This window comes from Marmota marmota, unplaced genomic scaffold, assembly GCF_001458135.2.
Source record: "Marmota marmota marmota unplaced genomic scaffold, marMar, whole genome shotgun sequence".
Taxonomy (NCBI): Eukaryota; Metazoa; Chordata; class Mammalia; order Rodentia; family Sciuridae; genus Marmota; species Marmota marmota.
Genome location: NW_026000229.1, coordinates 21,416,406 through 21,441,517, shown reverse-complemented (window position 1 = coordinate 21,441,517; position 25,112 = coordinate 21,416,406). Strand labels below are relative to the sequence as shown.

The 25,112-nt window shown below is 40.8% G+C and overlaps 1 protein-coding gene across 1 annotated transcript in view; it reads right to left on the bottom strand.

Moving 5' to 3' along the window:
• Myo1e (myosin IE) overlaps positions 1-25,112 on the bottom strand; it is a 190,677-nt gene that overhangs the window by 43,835 nt on the left and 121,730 nt on the right. Inside the window, exons 10-18 of the mRNA XM_048792944.1 lie at positions 23,811-24,007; positions 20,767-20,847; positions 20,404-20,490; positions 17,756-17,842; positions 16,647-16,814; positions 15,594-15,679; positions 13,233-13,314; positions 7,214-7,320; positions 974-1,072 (exon numbers count right to left, since the gene is read on the bottom strand). Coding sequence (XP_048648901.1) covers positions 974-1,072; positions 7,214-7,320; positions 13,233-13,314; positions 15,594-15,679; positions 16,647-16,814; positions 17,756-17,842; positions 20,404-20,490; positions 20,767-20,847; positions 23,811-24,007 — 994 coding nt within the window. The remainder of the gene's footprint in view (positions 1-973; positions 1,073-7,213; positions 7,321-13,232; positions 13,315-15,593; positions 15,680-16,646; positions 16,815-17,755; positions 17,843-20,403; positions 20,491-20,766; positions 20,848-23,810; positions 24,008-25,112) is intronic.

The window sequence follows — 25,112 nt, the reverse complement described above, 5'->3', positions numbered from 1 at the left end:
GCTGAATTCATGAATAGCCTACCAAACACTGATGGCTATTGACGAATTCTACCATGAGTAATGGTTAAAAAATATTCTATTAAAACTCTGTAATAAACAGACAAAAAGCCCTTAAAAAATGGGCAAAGGACTTGGACAGGATTTTCTTCAAAGAGGAAATACAAATGGCCAATAAGCACATAAAAAGATACCACTGAATATCATTTACCATCTGGGAAATGCAAATCTAAACCACAAAGAGATACCACTTCACACCCACTAGGACGCTTAGTCAGATATTAGCATATGTTGACAAGGATCGGGATCAATGGGAACCCTCAAATACTTCGGGTGGGAATGTGAAGTGGTGCCTTGCTTCAGAAAAGAACCTGGCAGCTCGTCAAAGAGGTTAAACATAGAGTTACCATATGAATCAGCAAGTCCACTTTTAGGTACATTCCCAAGAGAAATGAAAACACATGTCCACACAAAGACTTGTACATGAATTTTCATAGCAGCATTATTCACAAGGGCCCCAAAGTGGAAACAATCCTTTACCAATTGATGAATGAACAAGTAAAATGTGGTCCATCCACACAATAGAACACATTCTGCAATAGATAGGAATGACCCGCAGAAGGCTACACATGGTTGAATCTTGAAAACGCTCTGCTAAGTGAAAGAAGCCGGGCACAAGAACTCATATCAGATTGTTTTTAGGAAAAGTCCAACATAGACAAATCTAGAGTGATGGGAAGTAGAACAGTGGGTGTGTAGGGGTCAGGGGAGAACTGAAGGTTGGCAACTAAAGAGCGTGAGACATCTTTTCAGGGTAGGAGTATGCTCTAGTTAATTGCGATGGATACACAACTCAGCGGATGTAGTAAATGTGTTGATTCATGTACTTTAAGTGGGTGGATTCCATGTGAGTATATCTCAATAAACTTGTTTACATAAAATAAAGTCCAGAATCACTGGTGCGTAATGCACCTACCTCTGTAGGAATTTCTGGAAGATTCGCCGATAGGCATAGCCAGCTCTTCTCACTCGGATGTTCTCTTTCAGACCCAGATATTCCACTTGATGTTTTACCCTACAAAAGAGAAAATGGCACCTGTCTTTACTGGAGAATCTTTGATTCCTATATTCTTACCAACCAACCTCCTTGACTCCCAGTTCCAATCTGCAGGAAAACATATTAAAAAGACATAATTTATAGTGTTCAGATACTAAGCTGGCCTCTCAGATCACATATTAATTTTTAAAATGTTGCAGAACATTGCAATTATATAAGAGGATATTACTTATCAATTTCAAACACTAATAGTAAAACAAAAACTCAAAGCCAGGTGTGATGGTGTACATCTGTAGTCCCAGCTATTTGGGAGGCTGAAGTCAGAGAATTGCTTGAGCCCAGGAGTTCCAGACCAGCATGGGCAACATAACAAGACGTCATCTCAAAAAATAAATACAAATAAAGCCCCATAAACCTGTTACCTGAATTGTGAACAAAAATACTGTTTTTTTTTCAAGACTAGAGGCTAGAACTTTTAAGTTTAAGTTTTGAATTAAATTATACTGGAGGTTTTTTTTTTTTTTTTTTTTTTTTGTACCAGGGAGTGAACCCAGGAGTGCTTAATCACTGAGCCACATCCCCAGCTCTTTCTATGTTTTCTTTGAGACAAGGCCTTGTTAATTTGCTGTGGATGGCTTTGAACTCACAATTCCTCCTGCCTCAGCCTCCCAAGTTGCTGGGTTTACAGGAATGCGCTGGAGCTGTTTTGTTACTGAACCGACTCTAGAATTAATAATGATCCTATTGTTCTAGGATTTTTCTAATGCAAGTTAAGAAAGCTATATGAAGCTATTAATTTCAAACACTTAAGTTAAAATGGTTCAAAATAGATTTGAATCATAGTTTTGGCTGGTTTTTATAAAAATGAATCTCTAGCAGTGTATTTTGGAAAGTGGATGCAGAGTACTGGTAGGTGGATATTGCCACACATGCAATTTTCCTATCAGAACACAAGCCCCATGCCCTATGCCTTGGTTTAAGAGGCCTGGCAGGTCTGGGAAGATGTGGGGCATGTACATTGTGAAAACCCATCCCTTGCTGAACAGCAGTTTCTTGAACACCCACAGACAGGTTTTGAACACTTGTCTGATCATCCACTCTGGAGAAAAAAATTGGGCCTGGGCTGCATCTGATGCAAGCTGACAGAACAGATACTTGGACACATGGTAGTTTAGAAAATTAGAAACTAAAAGGAAAATCTCTTTTGAAGATGGGATATGGGAATTGTGCTTTGGTAGGAAGGTAGCCCCCTCATGATCCCTATTTGGTACATTTGGTCAACCACACTAATGATGGATTCCAGAGAATGGATTCACATGAATGCTGAAAAAAACCATTAGAAGCCTCCTCACTCCAATTTCACTCAGGGTCCTGACAGCTGTCTCTCCAGCAAGGCTTTTATGGAAACCATATTCCCAAATAAGCCTCATACTTGTTGATGACTACTTATAGACCCTGTGCCCCCAAGAGGAACACAATGATTCCTTCCCCACAGCCAGGACAGTGGGGAAGAGCCCGCACTCTGGAACTGGTTGCTGTGCACCCGTGATTCTGCTGCTATGTAGCCTCTCTGTGCCTCAGTTACCTCATCTATAAAATGAGGATGGTAATAAATTACTAGCTGGGTACCTTCCCTATAAGTCACTTAGTTCCTGTCATGAGTGATGTAAAGCTGCAATTATTCTAGTACATTCCCAGCTACAATAAGTAAACCAGGATGGGAGAATAGACAAGGAAATGGGTTTTTCACACAGCAGGATTCTTAGAAGCAGTGTTTCATGCCTCAACCAGAAGGATGAGTTGAATTTATCATGTGCAGAGGACAATGAAGAGAGCCCACAAAAGGCAAGCCTGCAGAATGGGGTGGTGGGAGGTGAAGACAGGGATGATGAAGCTTGAAGCAGAGAGAGATTTGCATGGGAAGGATGAGGTGTCACAGTGAGGGATGTTTAAAGAGCCTCGAGTCAGTCTTCCTTGAGCTGACATCCAGACAGGTTGACTCCTTCAAGATGACTAACTTTTAAAAAGTCCTCATATGAAAGAATCAATATTTAATATCCACATTTGCCTGGATAAGTCACACACACACAGATACACAGACACACACACACACACACACACACACACACACAAAACACACACACAGAGATGTGGCAGGGGTGGAGGAAGAGATCTATTTAACTAAAGTGGCTGAAATCTGATGCTGGAAAATAATTAAATTTCCATTCTTCTGTCCTCCAAATCTGAAACTCACCACTGACCTTTTCTCCAGTGACGAAAACACACACAAAATGCCTGTTTCCAATGTTTGCTCATTTTACAGTACTTTTTTGCAAATACCAGCATCAGGCCAAGATGCCAAGGCAGGGACATACCACCCATTGATTAAAAAAGACACATGCCTTTCCCATGAATCAGTTTCAAATGCTGTTTCATTCACCATTTTTTCCCCACCTTCAGGAAATTTTCTTTTAGAAATTTCCTTCAGCAGGACAATCAGTCTAACAAATCCTATAATGTTTAAAATTTTATGTCACTAAAGGACCCAAGTTAATTTTTGCACATTCCTAGAGCGCTGTCACCTCCTCAGTAGACACTGGCTAGACACCACCCCGTTGTTCTCCCAGTTGTGCCATTCCTGTCTCTAGGGAGGGATCCTCTCCAAGGCTGTCCTCAGCCATTAACTCAAGTCAGCCAAGGCCTGGGAACTTCACGAGGGCAGCAATTCTGAATCCAGGGCAAGCAACTTTGCCAGAAACCAAACAAAAACACATTTGCAACAGGAAAAGAAAAAACCCCCACACCCCACAAACTTGTTGAATGAGCAACCCTCTCTGCAGAGAGCTTAATTAAGCGTGTAACCCCTGCCAACGACACACAGTGCCCTCTCACGGCCCTGCATCCACACTCATGGGTGGAGTGAAACCATCTGCTGACAAATCTGTCCCAGGATTGAGGAGGGGAGTCCCAGGAATCAATCCTACTGAAACACACATCAACACTGACCAACTCACTCCTGACCATCTTTAAATCCATTTACATGACTGCTTATCATGGTCTTTGCTGAAATTCAAATAAAGGGAGTTACTAAAGAAAGTTAAAAAGAAAGAAAATATAGGAAAGCCTTATGAGGATTTACTAATAAAATGCATCACTGTCTTACTTTCAGCATTTTCTGATATTCCAATAAATCAGGCTGAGATTTATGACAAGGTAGAATCAGGGTTAGGGAACTTGTGAGCAGCAGCTACTGAACTACTTCCAAATCAAAGGGGCTTTTGGCAGAGCTAACTATGTGGACTAGGGCAGGGTGTGCTGGGCAGGGTGTGCTGGGCAGGGTGCTGCATTTATAGGGCAAAAATATATTTTTATTTAAGATTATTTGCTCCAACAAGAAGATGGGTAGTTTGAAATGGGCAAAGAGTGGGCTAACATGCCCATTCGAAATACCTTGGCTCCCAAGACTCTCATAATTTATTTCTGAGGTTGCCTATGACACCACTCAACTTGTGTGTATGTCTGTGTATGTGGTGGGGGTGGGGAGACGGGATGTGCACACACAGGTGTGGAAGGGGTAGGTGTAAGAGTGATATGGAAACAGAGCAGACTGACCATAGCAAGAGATCTTCAAAGTGCTCATTCTGTCAGAATGGAGATCCTATTCTAGACTGACCCTCTTAGTGTAAAAGACCAAGAAACTGAGTGGAGAGGGGATATAGTAATTAGTGATCGACCAGCACCAGGACACAGTTCCTCCAAACCCTGTGCAGCTCCTGGCTCAAGACCAGAGGTTCTCAAGGTGTGATGTATCATAGGCCACCATCACCAGCATGTTTTTTAAAAAATGCACATCCCTGGGCCCCTCCTCAGAGCCACAAAATCAGAAACCCTGGAAGTGGGGCCCAGCAATCTGAGGGTTTTTGTTTTGTTTTGTTTGGTACCAGGGATTGAACCCAGGAGCGCTTAACCACTGAGCCACATGCCCAGCTCTTTTTATTTTTTATTTTGAGGCAGGATATTGTTAATTGCTTAAGGCCTCACTAAGTTGCCGAGGCTGGCTTGAACTTGCAGTCCTCCTGCCTTAGACTCTCAAGCCTCTGGGATTTCAGGCATGTCCCACAATGCCCAGCAAGTTATCTGAGTTTTAACAAGCTCTTCAGGGGGTTCCTAAGCACACTCAAGTTTGAGAAACAGTGTAGAAAAGCAAAAGATGTTTTCAATCTTCAGGAGGGAAGAGATGATAATGATGCTAGAGTCTTGGCCTTAAAGGAGAAACTGAAATACACATTTCAGAAAAGTGAAGAATAAATTAGCATGCCCAGGTCAATACCCAAGAAGGGAAATGATCAAATTCCATGTCTCAGAGGCACTGCTTAAAGAACAGGGTGATTAGCTCATGCAAGAGAAAATCCAAAGGCTGGGGCTATAGCTCAGTTGGTAGAGGGTTTGCCTTGCATGTACAAGGTCTTGGTTCAATCCCCAGCACTATCCGAAAAAAGAAAAACAACAACAAAAAAAAAAAAATAGAGAGAGAAGAACCAAGAGAACCGTGATAGTGGCTTTGAAGCAACAGGAGAGCTAGCAAGCAGAAAAGTAATGAGAAGCAGTGAGGAAGTATCTCAGTAGAGCGCTCGCCTAGCATGCGTGAGGTTCTAGGTTCAATCCCTAGTATTGCAAGAAAAAGAAAAAAAAAGTAGTGAGGCTAATGTAGAGACTAGGATTAGGACAATAGTGAGTTAGAGAAGGTCAGTAGAGCACCCTGAGTAAGACTTGCCCAAAGGTGGGTTCATCACCTGAGGTGTGAGTTTCTCATCAGAGGCTGATAGGAGAAATCTCATACCACACTAAATTGAAAAATTTCAGAGCTCGAATGGAAGAGAGGTTATAGGAACATGCATCTATAGATGAGCTTACTCAGAAAGACCATGACATGGCAGGGCAGAAGCTCTTACACCAGAGCAGCAGCAGGTCTCTTAAGATGAGAAGGCAGAATCAGACTGCATCATGGCATGCTAGATGGAAAGAAAGACCTTCAGATAATGACCATGTGGCCTGTGTGGGTGGGGATTTTTTTTTTTTTAACTATCTTTTCCCTCTTATAAAGGATCAAGTATTTATTATCTGCCATGGCTGATGGAGGATCCTTCTAGCAGGGTGGGAAACGGACCTATACTTATTGCTCAGAGGAAGTAATTAGCAGCTGTGAATTTTAATCCTGGTCTTTCTGGTGTTAAACCTTTGATTTAGTCACTTGATGCCTTAAAAAGTCTATTTTCTTTTCTCTACAAGAGAAGAAAAGAGGTGACTCATGCCCTGGGACATGGTAGTCTGGTGGCAATGGCCTGGGTCCACTGTGTAGTTCAATATCTTCCCCAGCCCTGTCTCATGGACTGTGTCCCTGTTCCCATGGACAGCAAGGTCAGGCTTCCTACGAACGTGTGTCTGGATTCCTAACTGGATACAAAAAAGATATCTTCTAGTCAGCACCTTAATAGTTTTCAACTCAACACTCCATCTTTCAAGCTTAGATTGTGGTCCTAAGTACAAGTTGTAGGAGGAGCAGTGACATGGGCTTCCTCAAAAGTCAGGACTGAAAGGCCTCACTGAGCCTCACTGTGCCCACAGGTTTCTCTCCACTCTCATCCCTCTGGGTCCCTCTGCTCCTTTACATAATGCTTCCGTGGAATTCAGGAACCCCCAGCATGTCCTGTATTGTCTGAGCTCCCGTGGCTTACAGATTGCTTTTCAACACACTCTTTAGCCTTTCCCTTCGAGACCCAAGCTAAACATCCTGGACCATATCCCAAGTATACCAAGCAGGAGCCGAGCACTAAGAATATCTGTATAAAGCCTCAAATTAATTTTCAAACCATCATGATTCTGTAGTATTAAGGTTTTGGTTTTTCTATCTGCCACCAGACTAGCCAAGATCAATATTATAGATTACTAATTCTGAATTGAATGGCGCTAATAGGAAAATCAAGTAAGGGGAAAAGTGTATAGGCTTTGTTCTGAAAAAGTCAAGACACAGGGCACATATGATTGAGCATGTGTGGGCAACTGGAACTGCTCCGGCCTGAGATGGCTCATGGTGGCCAGAGGTTAGAGTGTGCCAGAGCCCCAAGCCAGCATCACCTCCCCACCTGCCAGGCACCATACCTGCTTTCCTCCCAGTCTCTGGGCTTCTTGGTTTCATTTGGTTTTATGCAGCGAATATAGTGGGGTGTACATTTCATCAGGGTGCTCACAAGATCATTGGCTTGTTTCTAGACAGGAAGAATGATATCAGTTAGAAACATGGAACTTTCTTTAAAGTGAGATCAACTTTCAAAGGAGACTTATGGGAGTCTAACTATGGTAAAATACGACTGGAAGGAAGTTAACCTTCATGACAATTTGTTCATTAAACGTAAATCGGGTCTACTAAGCATTCTTAAAGCTCTGCTAATTTTTACGATGGTTTTATCACTCTTAAATGGGTTGGAAATTCGATCATTGAAAGCAACCAAGCATTTTTAGCACAGTTAATAAACACCCAGAAAAACAAAAAAAAACTCAAGTAAATCTTCACAGGCAATTCTTTTCATGGGGTACAAGGAAGCATGTTAATTAAGTTCAATTTATGTTGATAGAGGCCTTTGCAAATTCATTGTTCTCATTAAAAAAAAAAAAAAACTATGAGTATAAAAATCTCTAAATCCCCTGCATTCTCTTTTCTGGAATCTAATCAACAAACAATCACCTTATTAAAATGATAGAAATTCATAATTGAAAGATGTAAAGATGATAAAAATCTCCAAATTTATAAACTTCTTGTATGCCACTTAATTGTGCTTCTTCCTCAATAATAAACCTGCAGGCTCTGAGCACTTTCCTTGTGGCAGATCACTTGTTCCTTCACAAAGCTAAACCATTCCAAATAAAACCATTAGTAAAGGCTCCCCAAAACATAATTTGAGTTCAAGCAGGAAAAACTACATAAATAAAGCTGGAATTGCTCAGGATATATTTCTAATCATGAGAATCTTGTGCTTTGTTTGAAGAAATAGGAGTCAGGCTCACATCACCATTCCCACCACAGCTGAGTACACCCTGTGAGCCCACGGATGTGGCACATATGCTAACTCTCCTTCCAAGGGTGAAGAGAGAAAACCTCTAAAAGAAAATAGCAAAAAGGCATCTCCAGAGCTGGGAAACCATTCTAGTCAGCAGAAGGGATTTGCTTGCAATAGGGATTTGCTCTCTCAATTAGGGCTTTTCTGTTTTCATGGGTTTGGGAAATCTGAAACCCTTGAGAAAAACTACTGGGTATGTTCAAAGCAAGATGTTCATTGGTGAATTAAGTTCTCTATTTAGATATGCAGAAAACAGCATTTTTTGCAATGCCTGAAATTGAGGACAGAGCTGGAGGCTGCCCTGTTAAAGTGAAACCGTCTCATGAAAAAGCAAATTGTTTATCTTCTTTGATGATATAGACTGCACTTGAAAACAAATCTGACGATGTTTGCAACATATAAAGTGAAGCTGAAAAGAAAATGCAGAATGGATTAGAGTAAACAAAGCTTTTCTTTATGTCCTCGAACTATTAATTTTTAAACTAAATTTTTGATACTAATTTTTTATTTAATTAAGGCATCAAATTAAAAAAAAAAAAACTTCACAGATTCTTCAGTCTTACCTAAACATTTAGCAGCACATTTTCTTTTATACTGTAATGTCAGAAAGCAGACAGAGGCAAGTGTGACACAAGTTTGTGTCACTTGACATAGTTCTTTCCAAAATCCTCACAGGCAAGGTTGACAGAGTTTGTGTCATGGGGTATACACATGAATCATCTCACCTTTGTCCCACAAGACCCTAAATGGTAGCTACTATTATCATTCCTGTTTTTCAGGTGAGAAAACTGGGCCTTAATGGAAGAAAGGTTTGCTTAAGATGAAACGATTTTTAAGCAACAGGGCTAAGGCTTGAACCCAAGTCCATGTTTCTCAACCACAATGCTATTCTGCCTTCCTAACAAGAGTAATTTGGTGTGACAGAAAATGAATTAACTGGGCCAGGTGCCATGGTGCACCTATAATCCCAGCAACTTTGGAGGCTGAGGCAGGAGGATCACAAGTTCAAAGACAGCCTCAGTAACTTAGGAAAGCTTTGAGCAACTTAGTGAGACCCTGTCTCAAATTAAAAAATAAAAAAGGCTGGGGATGTAGCTCAGTGGTAATGTGCCCCTGGGTTAAGTTCCCAGTACCAAGAAAATGAATTAATTGGGTGAGCCAGATTTAGACAGAAGCCATCAGGTTGTAGAATAATTAATTTCAACAAAGAGGAATGTGTCTTAGTCATTAGGATCATCCTGAATGTCAACACCTATGGGTCAGCTTAACTGAGGTGGTGGCAAAGTGGTAACTGGATTAGCTTTGATTCTAGTCAGCCTACAGGTTAGGACAGAAAGGAACCAATAATACTTCTCAACAGCAGAGGGAATCAAAACAGAAAACGCCAAGACAGGACAGCGATAAAAGGCTAGGGGAAAAGTTTCTCATTTCACTCTTGACAGGATGAAGTAGGGGAGTAGGGGTCAGCTCTGCTATTAGTGAGTTACATGATGAATTACTCAACTTTTCAGGCTTCAGTTTCTCTATCTGTAAACTAGAAAACCTATAATATCTTAATCTAAATGTTGGATTAGATGTTAAAAACTCAAGCAGTCCATGGGGTAGGGATGTAGCATACATGAGGCCTGGGGTTCATTCAATCCCCAGCACAGGGGTGGGGGTGGGAATCAAGCAGTCAATCACCTGCACAATGTCTGCACCCATCCTGTCATTCCACCCTATAGGGCTCCAGCCTCACTCAGACAAAGCTGTGGTCAGTCCACCTTCTCCAACCTGGAGCTTGGTCTGTTTCCCTCCAGCATCCTCTTTCACTCTAGTTTCCAGACTGGTCTCTTCCAGCCACAACATAAAATTCAGTGAGGCCTCAGCATCAAGTGTTGTTAGACATAATATACTTATTAGTAGTCAAATTGATGGACATTCTCACACGAATATTTAAATTAAATCCTATAGTTTTAAATCTTTTAATAATTAGAAAACAATATCCAACACTAGAACTACCTTGAATATCAATTTAATCTTTCTTTCAAGGATCTCAGGAATCCTTTCCATGCTTCTATCTTGAGGAAATCATTACAATGATACTTAATGACATCTGCAAAATACTGTGGATATTGCAGAATATAAAACTTGGTCATGACTCTGTATCTTCAAAAGGTGTATTAGAGGAGACATAAAAACCAGGGAAACTTTCACTCCTGGTAGACCATGAGGTAGACAGAGGTCAACAATCCTCCAAGAAAGGTATGATCATGGTTGAGAAAATACAGCATGACCCCTTTACATAAGGTGGCTGACTTCAGTAACAATGGCCTAAAATCTGTCATCTTAAACATTTGGAGTAGCTCAGGAAGGTGGCAATTTTGGATATTCAAGAAGATACCAATATAAAGGGAAGAAAGGGAAGGTGTTCATGGGAGGATAGAAAGGCTTTTATCCCTGTTCTTTTGTTTATAGGGTAATAATCCAGACCACTTGAAAGTGAGTCATTTGCAACCTTGATGATCTGGGGCCCTTGGCTCTGAATGTGACAGTCTTATGACTAGATTTTCCATCCCAGAGCAAATTCTTATCCGGGACCTGGAAGTGAAGCCATGAGTCAGAAACTTCACACAGACATTAATATCTAAGGCCTCACAGAAACTTCATCTATTCCCTGCCCTCAACATTTTGCTGCAGAAGATTATCCCAGTGGCTGCCCGATGGCTACTAAATTTCTCCAGCTCTTTGAATTTGATGTCCCTATAACTCAGAGGGCTCTGCTCTCCAGCTCAAAACATAGCTTGTAAAGTCAGGTGGTGTGTCCAGTGCCTGCAGTCCTAGCTACTTGGGAGCCTGATATAATAGGATCACTTGAGCCAGGAGTTTGAGGCGACTTAGCAAGACTGTCTTAAAAAACAACAAAAACTGAGCAAGCTGGGCATGGAAGAATGTGCCTGAAATCCCAATTACTCAGGAGGCTGAGGCAGGAAGATCCCAAGTTCAAGGCAAGCCTGGGCAACTTAGTGAGACCCTGTCTCAAAATAAAATTTTTATAAAAGGGCTGCGGATGTAGTTGAGTGGTAGATCACTTGTCTAGCATGTATAAGGCCCTGCTGGGTCTAATCCTTAGCATCACACAAACACACAAGAGAAAAAAAGCACCAACTGGCACCTGGTTTCCTCTACAAAACCTGAAGGCTCCTCTTGGCTGGAATCTTCTACTACTATGAGCTTCCAATGATGGTTTCCTTTACTCCTGCCAGGGTCTCTGCCTTCAGAAAGCTTACCAGGTGCTAGGATGGCAGGCTTCCCCCATGAAGCCTTGAAGATGAGGAGCCAGAGAACAGAGCAGCCAGCACCAGTCATTGTATTCATGAGGCTGGGCTATCCAGGTGGGCTCAGTGAAAGGACATCATGGATTTAGACACTGAGTGAATAAGGAGGAAACGGCCATCTGTGGGGAACCAGCACATGCACATAAAAATGTCCACTCAGAATTAAGCAGAGATGAAGCAGAAACAGTGGTACATACTGCAATCCCAGGGACTCAGGAGGTTGAAGCAGGAGAACCCCAAGTTTAAGGCCAGCCTCAGCAATTTAGAAACACCCAGCATCAAGATTAAAAAAATGCAAAGGGCTGGGGATGTAGGTACTTGGTTCAACTCTTAGTACTATTAAAAAAAAATAGAAAAAGAAAATTAAGTAACACAAACAGAATGTAGGGAGGGAACTGACAGAGTAGAATACAAGAGAAACTGACAATCATTTTGTGCAAACAATGTTTCAAGTGCTGTGTTAAATGCTTTAGATGAATTATTAAATTTAATCATCACATAAACCCCTTGAGATAGGTACTAAGCTCTCCATCTTACAAATAAGCCAAAGAGGACCTGAGAGTTAAAGTAACAGGCTGGGTATCACACAGCCAGTGAAAGCCAAAACTGGAATTGAACATAGGCAATCAGAAGCCCAAAGCCTTACTATTAATCACTGAATGACCTCTTTGACTGTAAAGTTGGAGAGTTATGTAACTGGTATGCTTTTTAAGAAAATATTTTTAACTGGAAATGGTTTAGAAAATAGTTAAGTGACTACGTCCCACAGTTACATGATAAAGTGTGCTTGATATAACCTCTCAATTCAGAGCATAATCAGGAACAAAGAATTTCACAAGGCAATGGCTCAGATAACATAGAACAACTCACTAGCCTCAGGAGACCCCAGAAAAGATCTAAGAATTCCTTCTGACTTTGAGACACCATGTGGCCAGATGTGTCTGCAATTCCCAGCAAGGAGGGGACTGCAAGACCCAGTGAGGAGGGATGCAGAATGGGCCCTCCTGGATAAGCCCAGCCTCATGGACACCGTGACTGGTGCTGGATGCTCTGTTCTCTGGCTCCTCATCTCCAAGGCTTCATGGGGGAAGCCTGCCATCCTAGCACCTGGTAAGCTTCCTGAAGGCAGAGACCCTGGCTGGAGTAAAGGAAACCATCAGTGGAAGCTCATAGCAGTAGAAGATTCCAGCCAAGAGGAGCCTTCAGGTTTTGTAGAGGAAACCAGGTGCAAGTTGGTACTTTCTGGTTTTGTTTTTGTGATGCTAAGAATTAGACCCAGGGCCTTATACATGCCAAGCAAGTGCTCTACCACTGAGCTACATCCCTAGTCCTTTTAAAATTTTTAAATTGAGACTTCACCCTGAAAGATGAAGCTGAATTTTAGGCAAGTAATGTTCTATACTTGGCAAATTTTGGAGCCTGGCCTGGAAAACTGTCATCAAGATCTGAAACATGGCTCCGAACCACAAAACTTGTGATCGTTTAACATAAGTTCTTCCAGATCTGAAGAAAGTAGCTGGTTGTCATCTGCTGACTATTAAGCTATGAGGTACTTAATACCCATTGGAGATTCAGAACAGCCAAGTAAATTCAGCTGGCATCCTGTGACCTTTTTACAAGTAGCCTATTACTTCTGGGCATCTCTGTGCCATCCACTTGCCCCCTCCTGGCCTGGGGGTATAGTTCCCAACTCCTAGGAACTCTAGCTCTTCTAGGAATCTATAAACTTTTCCAAATAGAACAAACCTTTATTTTACTTCCCGCAGTAGTTGGGCGTCCTTTCTTGTCAGCTTGCAGATTTTCAGGAAATAAAGATTTTATAAAAGGTCTAGAAAAGGAGAGAGAGAATAGGTTAGCAATCTGTAAGTGCCTTGGTGGGTAAAAGCTTACTTCTGTAGAAAAAGGGGTGGGGCACCGTCCAGAAACACAAAACCTTGGCCACTGAGAGACCATCCGACTCACAGTGCGAGCCAGAAAGATGTGACTCAGGGGAAATGAACTACCAACATAAGACACAAAGAAGGATTTCTAACATGTAAGCATCTCAGAGTCTCAGCCTGAAAAACCCTTAAAGCCTGGCTTTGGAACATCCCTACCCACTGGATATGAGGTACCTAGGTCATAGAATACAACAGAGGCAAACGGATATGTGTTTGCCAAAACAAACAGGAGCTTAAGGAATTGTGTGGAATATCTGGATTCAGTGAAGAGGCCACTGTGCTATGGAGCAGGGATTATGAACCTGGGCAGGAGCTGATGGTCACAGCTGGATAATTCTTTGTTGGGAGTGGGTGTTCTACACATTGGAAGGTACTTAACAGCAGTGTCCTCTGCTCACAAATGCCATTAGCACCCAGTCTTCACCCCCATACAGAAAACCTTCACAAACTGCTCTATGAATGATTCCAAGTGGAGCTGTATCAGGTTTCTAATGCTTCTCTGGCTGGATGTTAGTCCTCAGTAGTTGTAACTGAGCTGCTTGTACCAACATACCTGCCTCATCAGATATAGGGTAGGGACAGTGTCTTAGTCACCTTAGTGCCTCTGGTGTCTGAAGCATGGCATGGTATATAGTAGGTGTTTAATAAATATTTTCCATCTGAGTGAATGAAGTGATCCATGTAAACTGGCAATGTAACACTCAAACTCCTTTCCTCTTAAGTGACTTTTTGGGTATCTAGAACTTTCTCTGAAATCTCCCCAACAACCTGCTTTTTGTGGAGGAGGGAGATGGAGTACTGGGGATTGAACTCAGGGGCACTCGACCACTAAGCCACATTCCTAGTCCTATTTTGTATTTTATTTGGAGACAGGGTCTTGCTGAGTTGCTTAGCACCTCACTTTTGCTGAGGCTGTCTTTGAACTCACGATCCTCCTGCCTCAGCTTCCTCAGCCACTGGGATTACAGATGTGTGCCACTGAGCCTGGCAGCAATCTGCTTGTAACTTGACCAGACATAATTATAGACATGTGCAGCTAATACGCTTACAAAACGGTGTATTGTGTCTGTATGACAGGAGTTTATGTGGAACCATCCATAGCTCTTGAACTTGACAGGAATTTTAATAATTAAAAACTATCTCTGGAAGCGAGTCTTCACCTGGCTGCTATAAAACCCACAAGTCAGGACTTGCGGCTTACCTGACCTTGTTAGAGAAGAACAAATTGATTTTATGTGCTCTGAATGAAAAGAAATCTGACATCTCAAAGGTGGTGGTGTCTGTGCGAGGAGGTGAGAGCATGGGGACAGGAGAGTGGGGAGGGATGTGGGTGGTATAAATGGAACAGAATGGCTTCTGACCAAGACCTGAAAAGGAAGCTCTGTTTTACTTTCATGGCAGTTAGGATGTTATTAGAAAGTTACCAGAACCTCTGCTGTTAGTTAGAGAAGTCAGCCTTGATGTCAGGACAGTGTAAGTAACAGAGACTGAAAGGGCAGATCTTAATGGGAAGCAGCTCTAAGAACTCTAAGATCTGGAAGGCTGTAGGGAACAATGCACTTGCCTGGCACATATGGGCCACTCATGAACATTACATCTCCTTATCCATCAGCCAGGACCTCAGAGACACAGAGCTGGTGCTGAGAGCTCTACCCCATAGCCTGCACAGGGCCTGGGGAGTTAAAATGGATCTTTGAATCAATCCATTTTAGTTGCCCTTCCCAGAATTCTTGGGTTCCCAGTACCTCAGGAACACAGGTTAACTTGGATCTTGTCAAGCCACTAGTCATCTTTAAGACTAAGCAACAATGGAAATTCTTTTGCCTTTGTTCCAAGGGCACAATATCACAGAAGCAGGTTGTTCCACTCGTAAGTGGTCATAAATGGCCACCCGATCTAAACCCAGTGTGGCCCCTCCTCATGGATAACAGTAGAAGTTAGGCATACAAATAGCATTTGGAATTTGGGGACAGGAAGGATTAGGGGCACAAGGGAGAGATTGAGATTTGAAAAAGGAACACTATTTTGAAAAACCAATAGTTGAATCATAAGCCAGACTTGACAGTTCAGGGGAGCAAAAACACTAATACTCCAATACTACAAGTTTGTTTTAATATTGAAAATGTCAAACCTGTATTACACATTAGATAAGGCAAATAACACTTACAGCTCGCTGCTCTGCATGAGTTCGATTAGATCCATAAAAAGTACATCACGGTTCCTTTCACAAAAGCCATCCATGTCATAGGATACCTGGATAAGAATGGAAAGAAATCTAATTTTATCCTTCAAGTTTTTCTTTGGATCAAAAAACAAATAAAAATAAAAATAAAACAAAACCTCCCAGGGGCATGGCTATCCTCACCAGAATGTGTTTCTAGATGTAGCATTGGGATTTGACCACAGACTGTCACTTGAGGGCTGTGTTAGCTGGAGATGGCCTGCAGATACTGATGAACATCTGGTTGCCCAGATGGCCCCAATGACCTGTGACCAGGACTCCATCTCTCAGATCACATGCCCTTTCTTCAAGGAATCCACAGGGATATTTAAGCAATAAATTTAATTCTTTTCCTCAATTTTACGCAAGACAGAATAACAGTGAAACTCCTCATACTCATTAATCCATTGCAATGGGCCACGTCATCTGTATCTTTGTAATTCTTCCCAGAAATGATTATTGGAGTTGCACCAATCTGGCCAGAAACTCCTGCTTGGAGACCTTGGTTAACAAGGGACAGGCTGAGATAAAAGATGAGACTAGTGGGTTTCCATAGGACCAGGAAGTCCCTAACAGCCATGACCAAACGTCACACCAGCACCCTCTACAGAGCCTGGCACTCAGTAAGCACCTAAGACTCATGTATTTCATGAGAACAAACACCAAAGTGAACTTTGGGTCTGATTTATATTCTCAGTGGGCATGGGCAGGCAAGGAATGCAAGTTTATGAGTTCAGCAAGGGCAAGACAAAAATCCATTCCTGCATTACTATATGTACCAGGGTGATTCATGCTTTAAAAATATTCAGTAGTGTAAACAGTATTTTGTTTTTTCTCCTCAAATACTTCATGGGTACTATTTGTTGAATGAATAAAATGCAGTGAGGCATATGGACATGGATCTCATTTGCTTCATGAGAAAACAGATCACAGACCCAACAGTAAGACATTAAAATGGATCACTTCCCTCTCCTGCTGGACCCGGGTCACTGGCCCTACCTTCCCAGCATAGTGGTGAATAATGAAGCCTTGGTTCCAGCTGTTGAAGTGTTCATGATTCCCAATCTGCATCTGGAGCTTCTGGAGCAGTGTCTGATCGGCCCCCTCGCCCACAGCGTGCATGGTGGCACACACATCATCCAGGATGCTCATGATCCCAGGAGGGTTCTGCCGGACCAAGAAGGCAAGGCCCCCGTCACTGATCCTTCTAAAAATACCTAGTGCCAATTGGCCCTTAAGCAAGGAAACTGCTTCCTAAAGCTAAGGTACCATCTTTAAAGTCAGTCTTCATCTTCAGGCATTAATGTACTTAATCCTAAACAGGGAGTCATCACTTATGACTTGGCTCCAGATGGTCCAAGATCCATTTTCCAAGAAGCTGTTTAACTCCCTCAAGTTTATTTAAAGTCATGTACAGATCATTATCTGCTCACTCCTATTCATACTTGTTTGACTTTAACAGGCCAAAATAAAAATTAAAACATTTGTCTTTGACCCTAATTCATTTCTTAATATTCTCTTTCAGCCTGTCATTCATATATAGATACTGCTGGTGCAGTTACACCATCTACTTGCTATTGTGCATTACTTTTTTTTCATTTAGCAGTCTTTTATAAACATTCCTCATGTTTTACCCATATTTATTATTTCCCTGCTCTGACACACTAGTTTATTTAATGACCAGATGTCTATGGATGTCATGAGTATTTGTTGTTTTTTCCCTTTTATTAAAAAACCAACCAAACAAACAGAAACAATTCTTTAACGCTCTCTGTCTACACAGCTTTTATTTTCTTATGAATCATTTATTACAATTAGACTTGAAGACAGGGCCTGTTTTATTGCTCTTTATAAACTATGTTATCAACATAAGTGATGGCTATCTTCTAGAATTCAGCAGTAACTTCCATTTGCAAATTGACATTTTGCTCATACACATGTCATATTTACCATAAGAATAAAACTTTACTGTTCTGTTTTCACACGCACACATATACAGAAACCCAAAGTAACTGTTAAGTGTTCTATATAAATTGGAGTTGTTAATTTGCCTGTTCTAAAACAATAAAACAGAGCACACAAACTACTTTATGTAAACCCATACTCACAACTTTGTTCTCTATGAGGTCGCACACGATTTTGTTATTAAAGTACTCAATGGGTGTCCATCTTATTCCCTCTTGAACATATTCTTCCTGTATGACAAAAACCAGGTACTCACATAAATCACTGTGAAAGAAAAACTTGAATGTCCTTCAACAAAGACTAGGAACTGTAATTTCTTATTTTCCAAGAGGTGATAGGAAAGGAACATTTCATAACTTGGTAATTTTTATGTTTAGTTTAAACCATATGAAATTGCTATAATACAATTGTTTTTCATCGACAAAAATGATAATTTAATATTGTTTAATCTATTTGATCCCATTACAAATAAAACAAAGAAATCTCTCTTTGGTGTAAACATAGGATGGTAGTACAATTAGCATCAAGGTACCTAAAGAAAAGGTTCTCCATTCAGATCAGTTGCCATTTAATGTAATGAACATCATGTGAAGAACTGCACTGTGCTGGTTCTTCTCCTTTCTTGGTAGTTTTGCTTTATAACTCCCTTTGTTAGATTAGTTCTTCTTTCCAGACCTTGATATAGAATGGAGAGTCTTAGGACTCAATCTTCCAGCTGTCTTGATTTTTTAGCCCTCCTTTTCTAAGTTACTACAAACAATCGAATGGCTTTGAATAACACATAAAAGCTAATGAGACTTGGATTTATTTTTCTAGTCTACACCTTAGCAGTGAGTTCTAGACTCATATATTCCCTGTTTTGGAATCTCCAGGTAAATGTACAGTAGGCCTCTCAAATTTAATATTGAGAGGAGTTCTATTTCCAAATCTCGCACTATTTCCAGTCAACTGTTCTTCTAATCTGAGACTTCAGTAAACAGTTGTGCTACTGGCCCTGTCATTCAAGTTATAAATCTAGGAGTCGTAACGTCCCTGATTACTTTCTTTCTTAAGAGTATTGCCAATTTTTTTGATCTAGTCCTCTTGGGTCCATGCTCCAAAATATGTACTGAACCTGCCCGCCCTTTACCATGTTACCAGTGGCCCTGCTACCATTGTTGTCTGAGCCCCCACCATTTCTTGCTTGGTTTCCCACAGGCAGGCTCCTAACTGGACTTCAACCTTCTACTTTGGTACAGTTTTCCCTGAATTATTCTACTATTTAAAGTTAATAGAGCAAGAACAACCTTTTGAAAAACACAAAAATCGAAGCAGATCACGTCACTCCATACTCAGAATTCTTCAATGGGTCCCCACAAAACTTATCATAAAATTAAAAGAGTCTGAGTGACACCCTATAAAATACCTATATGATTCAGTTCCTGCTACTTTCATCTCAACTCCCCACCTTGGTTGTCTCCTCTGCACTGGGAAGGGCCAGGATCCCAGGGCAGAGCTTTGTGTGAAATACTGGTCACTGTAGTTTCTTAAGCAGAGGCAAAAACACAATCACTAAATTACCTCCAAATAGTCTTTGATATATGCAGGAGCTGGAATAGTATCCCACTAAATTTCATATTCACCCAGAACCTCAGAATATGAGGTTTGGAAATAAGATCTTTGTAGATTTAATTATTTAAGGGTCTCATGATTAAATCATTCTGAACTTAGAGTAACCCCTAAATCCTAAGATTGGTGTCTTTAAAAAAGAAAGAAGGAAACTGAACACAGTGGTGCATACTTAATCCCAGTGACTCAGGAGGCTGAGGCAGGAGGATTGCAAGTTCAAAGCCAGCCTCAGCAACTTAGTGAGACCCTGTCTCAAAATAAAATAAAAGGGGTTGGGGTGTAGCTCAGGCTTAGGTGGCCACTACTGGGTTCCCTAGTACCACAAAGCAAACACACACACACACACACACACACACACACACACACACGAGGGTGGGGTGGGGAAAGAGAAAGAGAAGAAGAAAAAAAGAGAGAGAGAGACGGAAGGAAAGGAAGAGGGAGGCTTGGACAGAAAGATACAGGAGATGAGACAGAGCCTGCGGTTATACTGCCACAGCCAAGGAGTATCAGAAGCCACCAGAAACTGGAAGAGGAAGAATCTTAGGAATCTAGGAAGGATTCTCTCCCAATTATTTGAAGAGAATGTGACCCCTGATTTCAGACTCTGAGCTCCAGAACTGCAAGAGAAGAAATGTCTGCTGTTTTTAAAGCCATCTAGTTTGTACCTCCTTATGGTGGCCCTAGGAATCTAAGACAAGCTGGCATCAGGAATGAGATGGAAACTGCAATGAACTTTTAGAAGATGGTATCAGCAAGACATGTTACCTCAAATGAGAATTAAAATGCCAATTTTGTTAAAAATACATTTACTTTTAGGGGAGATTGGGAGTGCTGTGAATCTGAGAAAACCAAGTTTCTCCTTTGGTACACAGTATATGCATAGACAATTGGGGTTGGAACTAGGCTCCCATTTTCCACTTGGTCAATGAGTCAGAGTATAGTAAAAACAGCCAGTCATAAGTCCAACTTCACAGCATCCTTTGCCGAAGGAAAAAGAAAGTGTAGCAGATGGTATTTATATTTCATAAACTAAAATGCTGCAATGGCATATGGTTTTTCTGCATGACTTTATTAGGTATATTTCCTAATACAAGACTGAAACCTGAATCTATCATCAAAGAACAAATCTATACCCCTTAAACCAAATTAGAATAGAACAGGATGAAGGAGAGAGACTGCTTACCTGTTCCGCCTTTAATGTCAGTTCAATAAAAATCTGCTGTAATTTCTCATTAACAAAATTGATGCAAAACTGTTCAAAGCCATTTTTCTGGGGAGGAAAAAAAGTAGTTGCTTGTAATAATTTTTCAAAATTATTTAAAAGTCATTTCTTAGTGATTTAGAGAAATGTCTCAAAGTGAAAAGCATTAATAGCAATGTTGAATGCATCAATAGAAAGAAGCATAATTTATATTTAGGAGAAATTCATTTAGTAAAGGTACATGAAGAACTCACAAAAGCAAAAATGAGCTTTTTTTTTTCCCTTTCTTCTTGTTAAATTATTTATTGCAGACCTCCAATCTCCTATTATTCAAGCTGGCCTTACCTGGAATATTTCAAAACCATAGATGTCCAGGACGCCAATGTTATATTCTTCATGGTCCTTCTCCATGGCTTTATTGATGGACTAGGAGAAAGCACACAGCAGGGCAATTAACTCCTTTTCAATCATATTAAAAATAGGCATTGGGGGAGGATGGGACTACTGCCCCCTGGAAACAGAGGACAATGTGAAGACAGGTGACTTGCTTTAAAAAGGTCTCAGTGCAATGTCAAGTGCTTTGGAAAACCACTAGGATCCTAGATACTGCAGTAGCTAAAAATGTTCACTTAATGGTGAAAACCATTACTTTCTGGCAGTTAGTTTTTCTCAGGAAGTCTTGGAAATTAGAAGAAAATGTCATCCTGGATTTTCGAAGGAAAACCTATTTCACATGATTCACAATATTACAAAATCTGTAAATGTCATTTCCATTGTCCCCATTCTACAGTCACTTAATGATCGTATAACACAATATGCCAAGGATACCAAGGGCGAGAGTCCCTGCTCCCAGGAGATTACAGGGATAGATAGTAAACTGTGTATAGATAATAACAGCAATGATTTTAAATTGGTAGTAAGTGCAGTTTATGTGTATTTGAGCATCACCTGTTCCGGGCAATACTTAATACTCATTATGATTCTCATAATGGCTTTGATGCCACTACTATCCCCATTTTCCAGATGAGTGCCTACGATTGCACTGGCCAAGAAACAAGGTTCAGGATTTAGTTTAAGCACTGTGATTTCTAAATCTGGATTCTTGATCACTGTGACAAAAGACCATGCAATTCAATGAAATAGACTTAATAACAACCTGTAAGTCTGATGAAATAGACTTAATTCTTTTCTTTTTTTCTTTAGAGGGATAATGTCTATTTTAATTCTAAAAAAATTAATAGAGTATACAGAGGAAAAGCGGTATGTGGGGGGCTGGAGATATAGCTCAGTTGGTAGAGTGCTTGCCTTGTATGCACAAGGCCCTGGGTTTAATCCCCAGCACCAAAACAACAAACAAACAAACAAAACAAAAAAAAAAAAAAAAAAGGAAAAGCAGTATGTGAATTCTGCTCTTAATTCTTAATAGGTATAGAATAGAGGGGGGTTGTAAGGGAGGCAGAGAACAAAGGAATACAAGATTCCTAGAGGTGGCAACCACCCGAAGTTTGGAGTATCAAATATGTTCTCCAGGCAAAGAAAAATGGTGCTTTTTTTTTTTTTGGTGAGCTAATAGTGATATACCATATTCAGCAGTACATGTCAGCTTAAATTATGCTAATTACATAGGCATTCATCCACATTTACTGAAAAAAAGAAAAAAAATGAGGAATGACAGGAAGGAAGGTGGGAAGTCTAATGCTGAAAGGTACCCTGAACAGAGCCAAGAGCTGTGGGTTCTAGTCCCAGTTCTGCACCTTTCTCATTCCAGGCCTTGAGCAAATCCACCAGTCTTCAGACTCCCTGCTTGGTGAAATAAAGTTAAACGCAAGACCCTGACCTTCCCAAGCAATCTTATCCTTCAAATAGCTACAAGGAGGACACAAAGGCACCCTACCCGACCTTAACCCTTCCTAAGCTTTATAGGTGTTTCCACTTGGGTTCAAAAATAGACTCCTTGGATCCAGTGGCCTTGCTGTGTCCCTTGACCAGGGTTTCCCTAGGGTTTCCTTCTAGCCTGAATACATTAAGTCCAAGAAGTAGAAGAGCTAGATATCTACAAGCTCCTATAAAAACCATATAATAGCAGTGTAGCATTGGGAAAATTCCTTAGCTTCTTTGTGCTTCACTGATTTATCTGGAAATTAGAAATAATATCTAGACTACAGAGTTGTTGTAAGAAATAAATGAGGTATTTTTTCTAAAACAATTGAACAGTGTGTGGTACGTACTGCTACCTAAATGTTTGCTATTATTCTAGCATTAGAGGTTTCAGTGATTGACATCGAATAGCATTGGCAGCTCTATGAAGCCGAAAGACTAAATTTCGGAATATACATGTCATATATGTACATATACACTACATGCATATGCAGGCAAGTGTGTATGATTATGCCACAATAAAAAACAACGGTGATCATTTAAAAATATATCCAAAAAGTCTCTGATATTCCTTCCTTTGAAAAGTGGAGCCTAATTCCCCTCCCCTTTAGTGTGGACTATACTTGTGACTTGCTTCTAATGGACTAAACTGTGGCAAAGTGATAATACTTAAATCCAAGACGAGGACATAAAAAACTTGTGGCTCATTACTCATGCTCTCTCTCTTAGCTCATGTACTCGGGAAAACCAACAACCAAGTTGTAAGGATATTCAAGCAACTCCATGTGGTGGCCCATGTAGCAAGGAACTGAAGCCTCCCGCCAACAACCATAGAAGGCATCCACCTTTCATAGTATCCTTAACCCTTCAACCTGATCTTTGAGTCAGGACCCCCAAGCTGGGCCAATTGCAAATACATAACCCACAGCGATTGTGAGAAAAATAAATGCTTATTGTTTCAAGCTGCTGTATTGTGGATTGATTTGTCACAAATCAACATGATAAATGCCTCATTACTAAACCCTAGGCTCCTGAGTTGAGAAAGGTTCAGGACCATGGGTTTCCTCTTTTTCTGAGTCACTAGACCTGGCTTTACTAAATGTTTTGACCAGAAGCAACTGTTTAGGTTTAGCTAATGTGTCTTGCTGAGCAATTCTAGAAGGAAAAGCAGGATTCCACAGCACCAGAGTGAGAGAATAGAAAGTGAAAAAGTAAGATCCTGATTACCAAGAATGAGGACTGGGTTTGTGGCTCAGTGGTAGAGTGCATGCCTAGCAGAAGTGAGGCACTGGGTTCGATTCTCAGCACCACATATAAATAAATAAAATAAAGGTCCATTAACAACTAAAAAAAATTTATATATATATATGTATGTGTGTGTGTGTATATATATATATATATATATATATATATATATATATATATATATATATAAAATGAATCAAAACCCTTAGTTATACTCCTTATAGATAAAATCTGAACATCGCTGATATCAACTTATGTCTACTTACTTCCACCAAGAAATCAAAGACACGGGCGTGCAGAGCCTTGGCAAGTGCATCCCTAGTGTAGCAGGCCTGCTCCACATTGAGGGTCACATGGATGGACTCTGACTTGCCTCCCCACTTGCTATCCATCTGCCGGCTCGTTAGTTTCTCTTTTAACCGGTCCTGGTTTATGCCCAGCAGATATGCAGGAAAAGCCAAGACTATAGAACATAAAACAAAACATGATTGTCTTACAGAAGTGTTAACAACTCATCTCCCAAACACATGGAGGCATTTGTGTGTGCATAATTTATGGACACAAGGCACCTTCCACCCCCTGAAACTTCCACTCTTCTGAAGGCTGCTTATCAGCAATCCCACACACATCCACCTACTTCATTTTTCATGGCCATTCTATTACATAAATAAATCCCTATGACAATGGAGACTTCCATACAGATCAGTGATCCCAGAAGGATGGTAGGCCAATCCCTCCTACTGAGATCACAGTGAAGTGCTGAAAATGGACATCTATCCAAGTCTTCAGCAAGGCAGCCTGGAAGGAACTCAATTAAAAAACATTTCTTTGGCTCAAATATTGTTTTCTTCCTTTTTGGTGCAATGTTTTCACAGCATCATTTCCAAAGACCTGGAAGCACCCGTTATCGTTGAACTAATAACTACAACCAATCACCTACTGGCTAAGTGCTTACCATGTGTTATGAAATAAGGAAAGAATACAAAATATTTAAGAAATCTTCAAGAAAATCTAGATGGGTAAAGACAGTTTACTAAACAACCCTCCTTCACAGATAGACAACAGAGTTCTGCAGGAATTTAGAACAGGAGGATATTGCTACTTGCTGGGGTAGATAGGAAGGTGTGGCATTTGGGCCAGGCCTGAAAGGATGAACAGGATTTGTTTAGATGTGGAGAGGGGAAAGGGATATGCAAAGATAAAGAAGCAGGAATGCAGTAGCTGTGGTTGGGAGGTGGTCTACACTGTTGACAGCATTGGCTGCAGCAGAAAGCTAAGTTGAAAAACTTAGGATGGACTCAGTGCTGGGTTCTTGAATGGTAAGAGATATCTGGGCAGGAGGCAAAAGCAGGCATCCCTAGTGTAACAGGCCTGCTTCACATTGAGGGTCACATTTGAAAGAGGGACCTTGGAAGAAGACTTCCCTGGGGGTGGCAGATGGAGTGAAACATAGGGGACTGGTGTCACTTATATCTCAGCACACATATTCTATTCTAACAACATGCAGCAGGGTAATTGTTATGGTCTTGGATAGAAAAACAGACTCTCATGGCTTAGAAACTTATTTT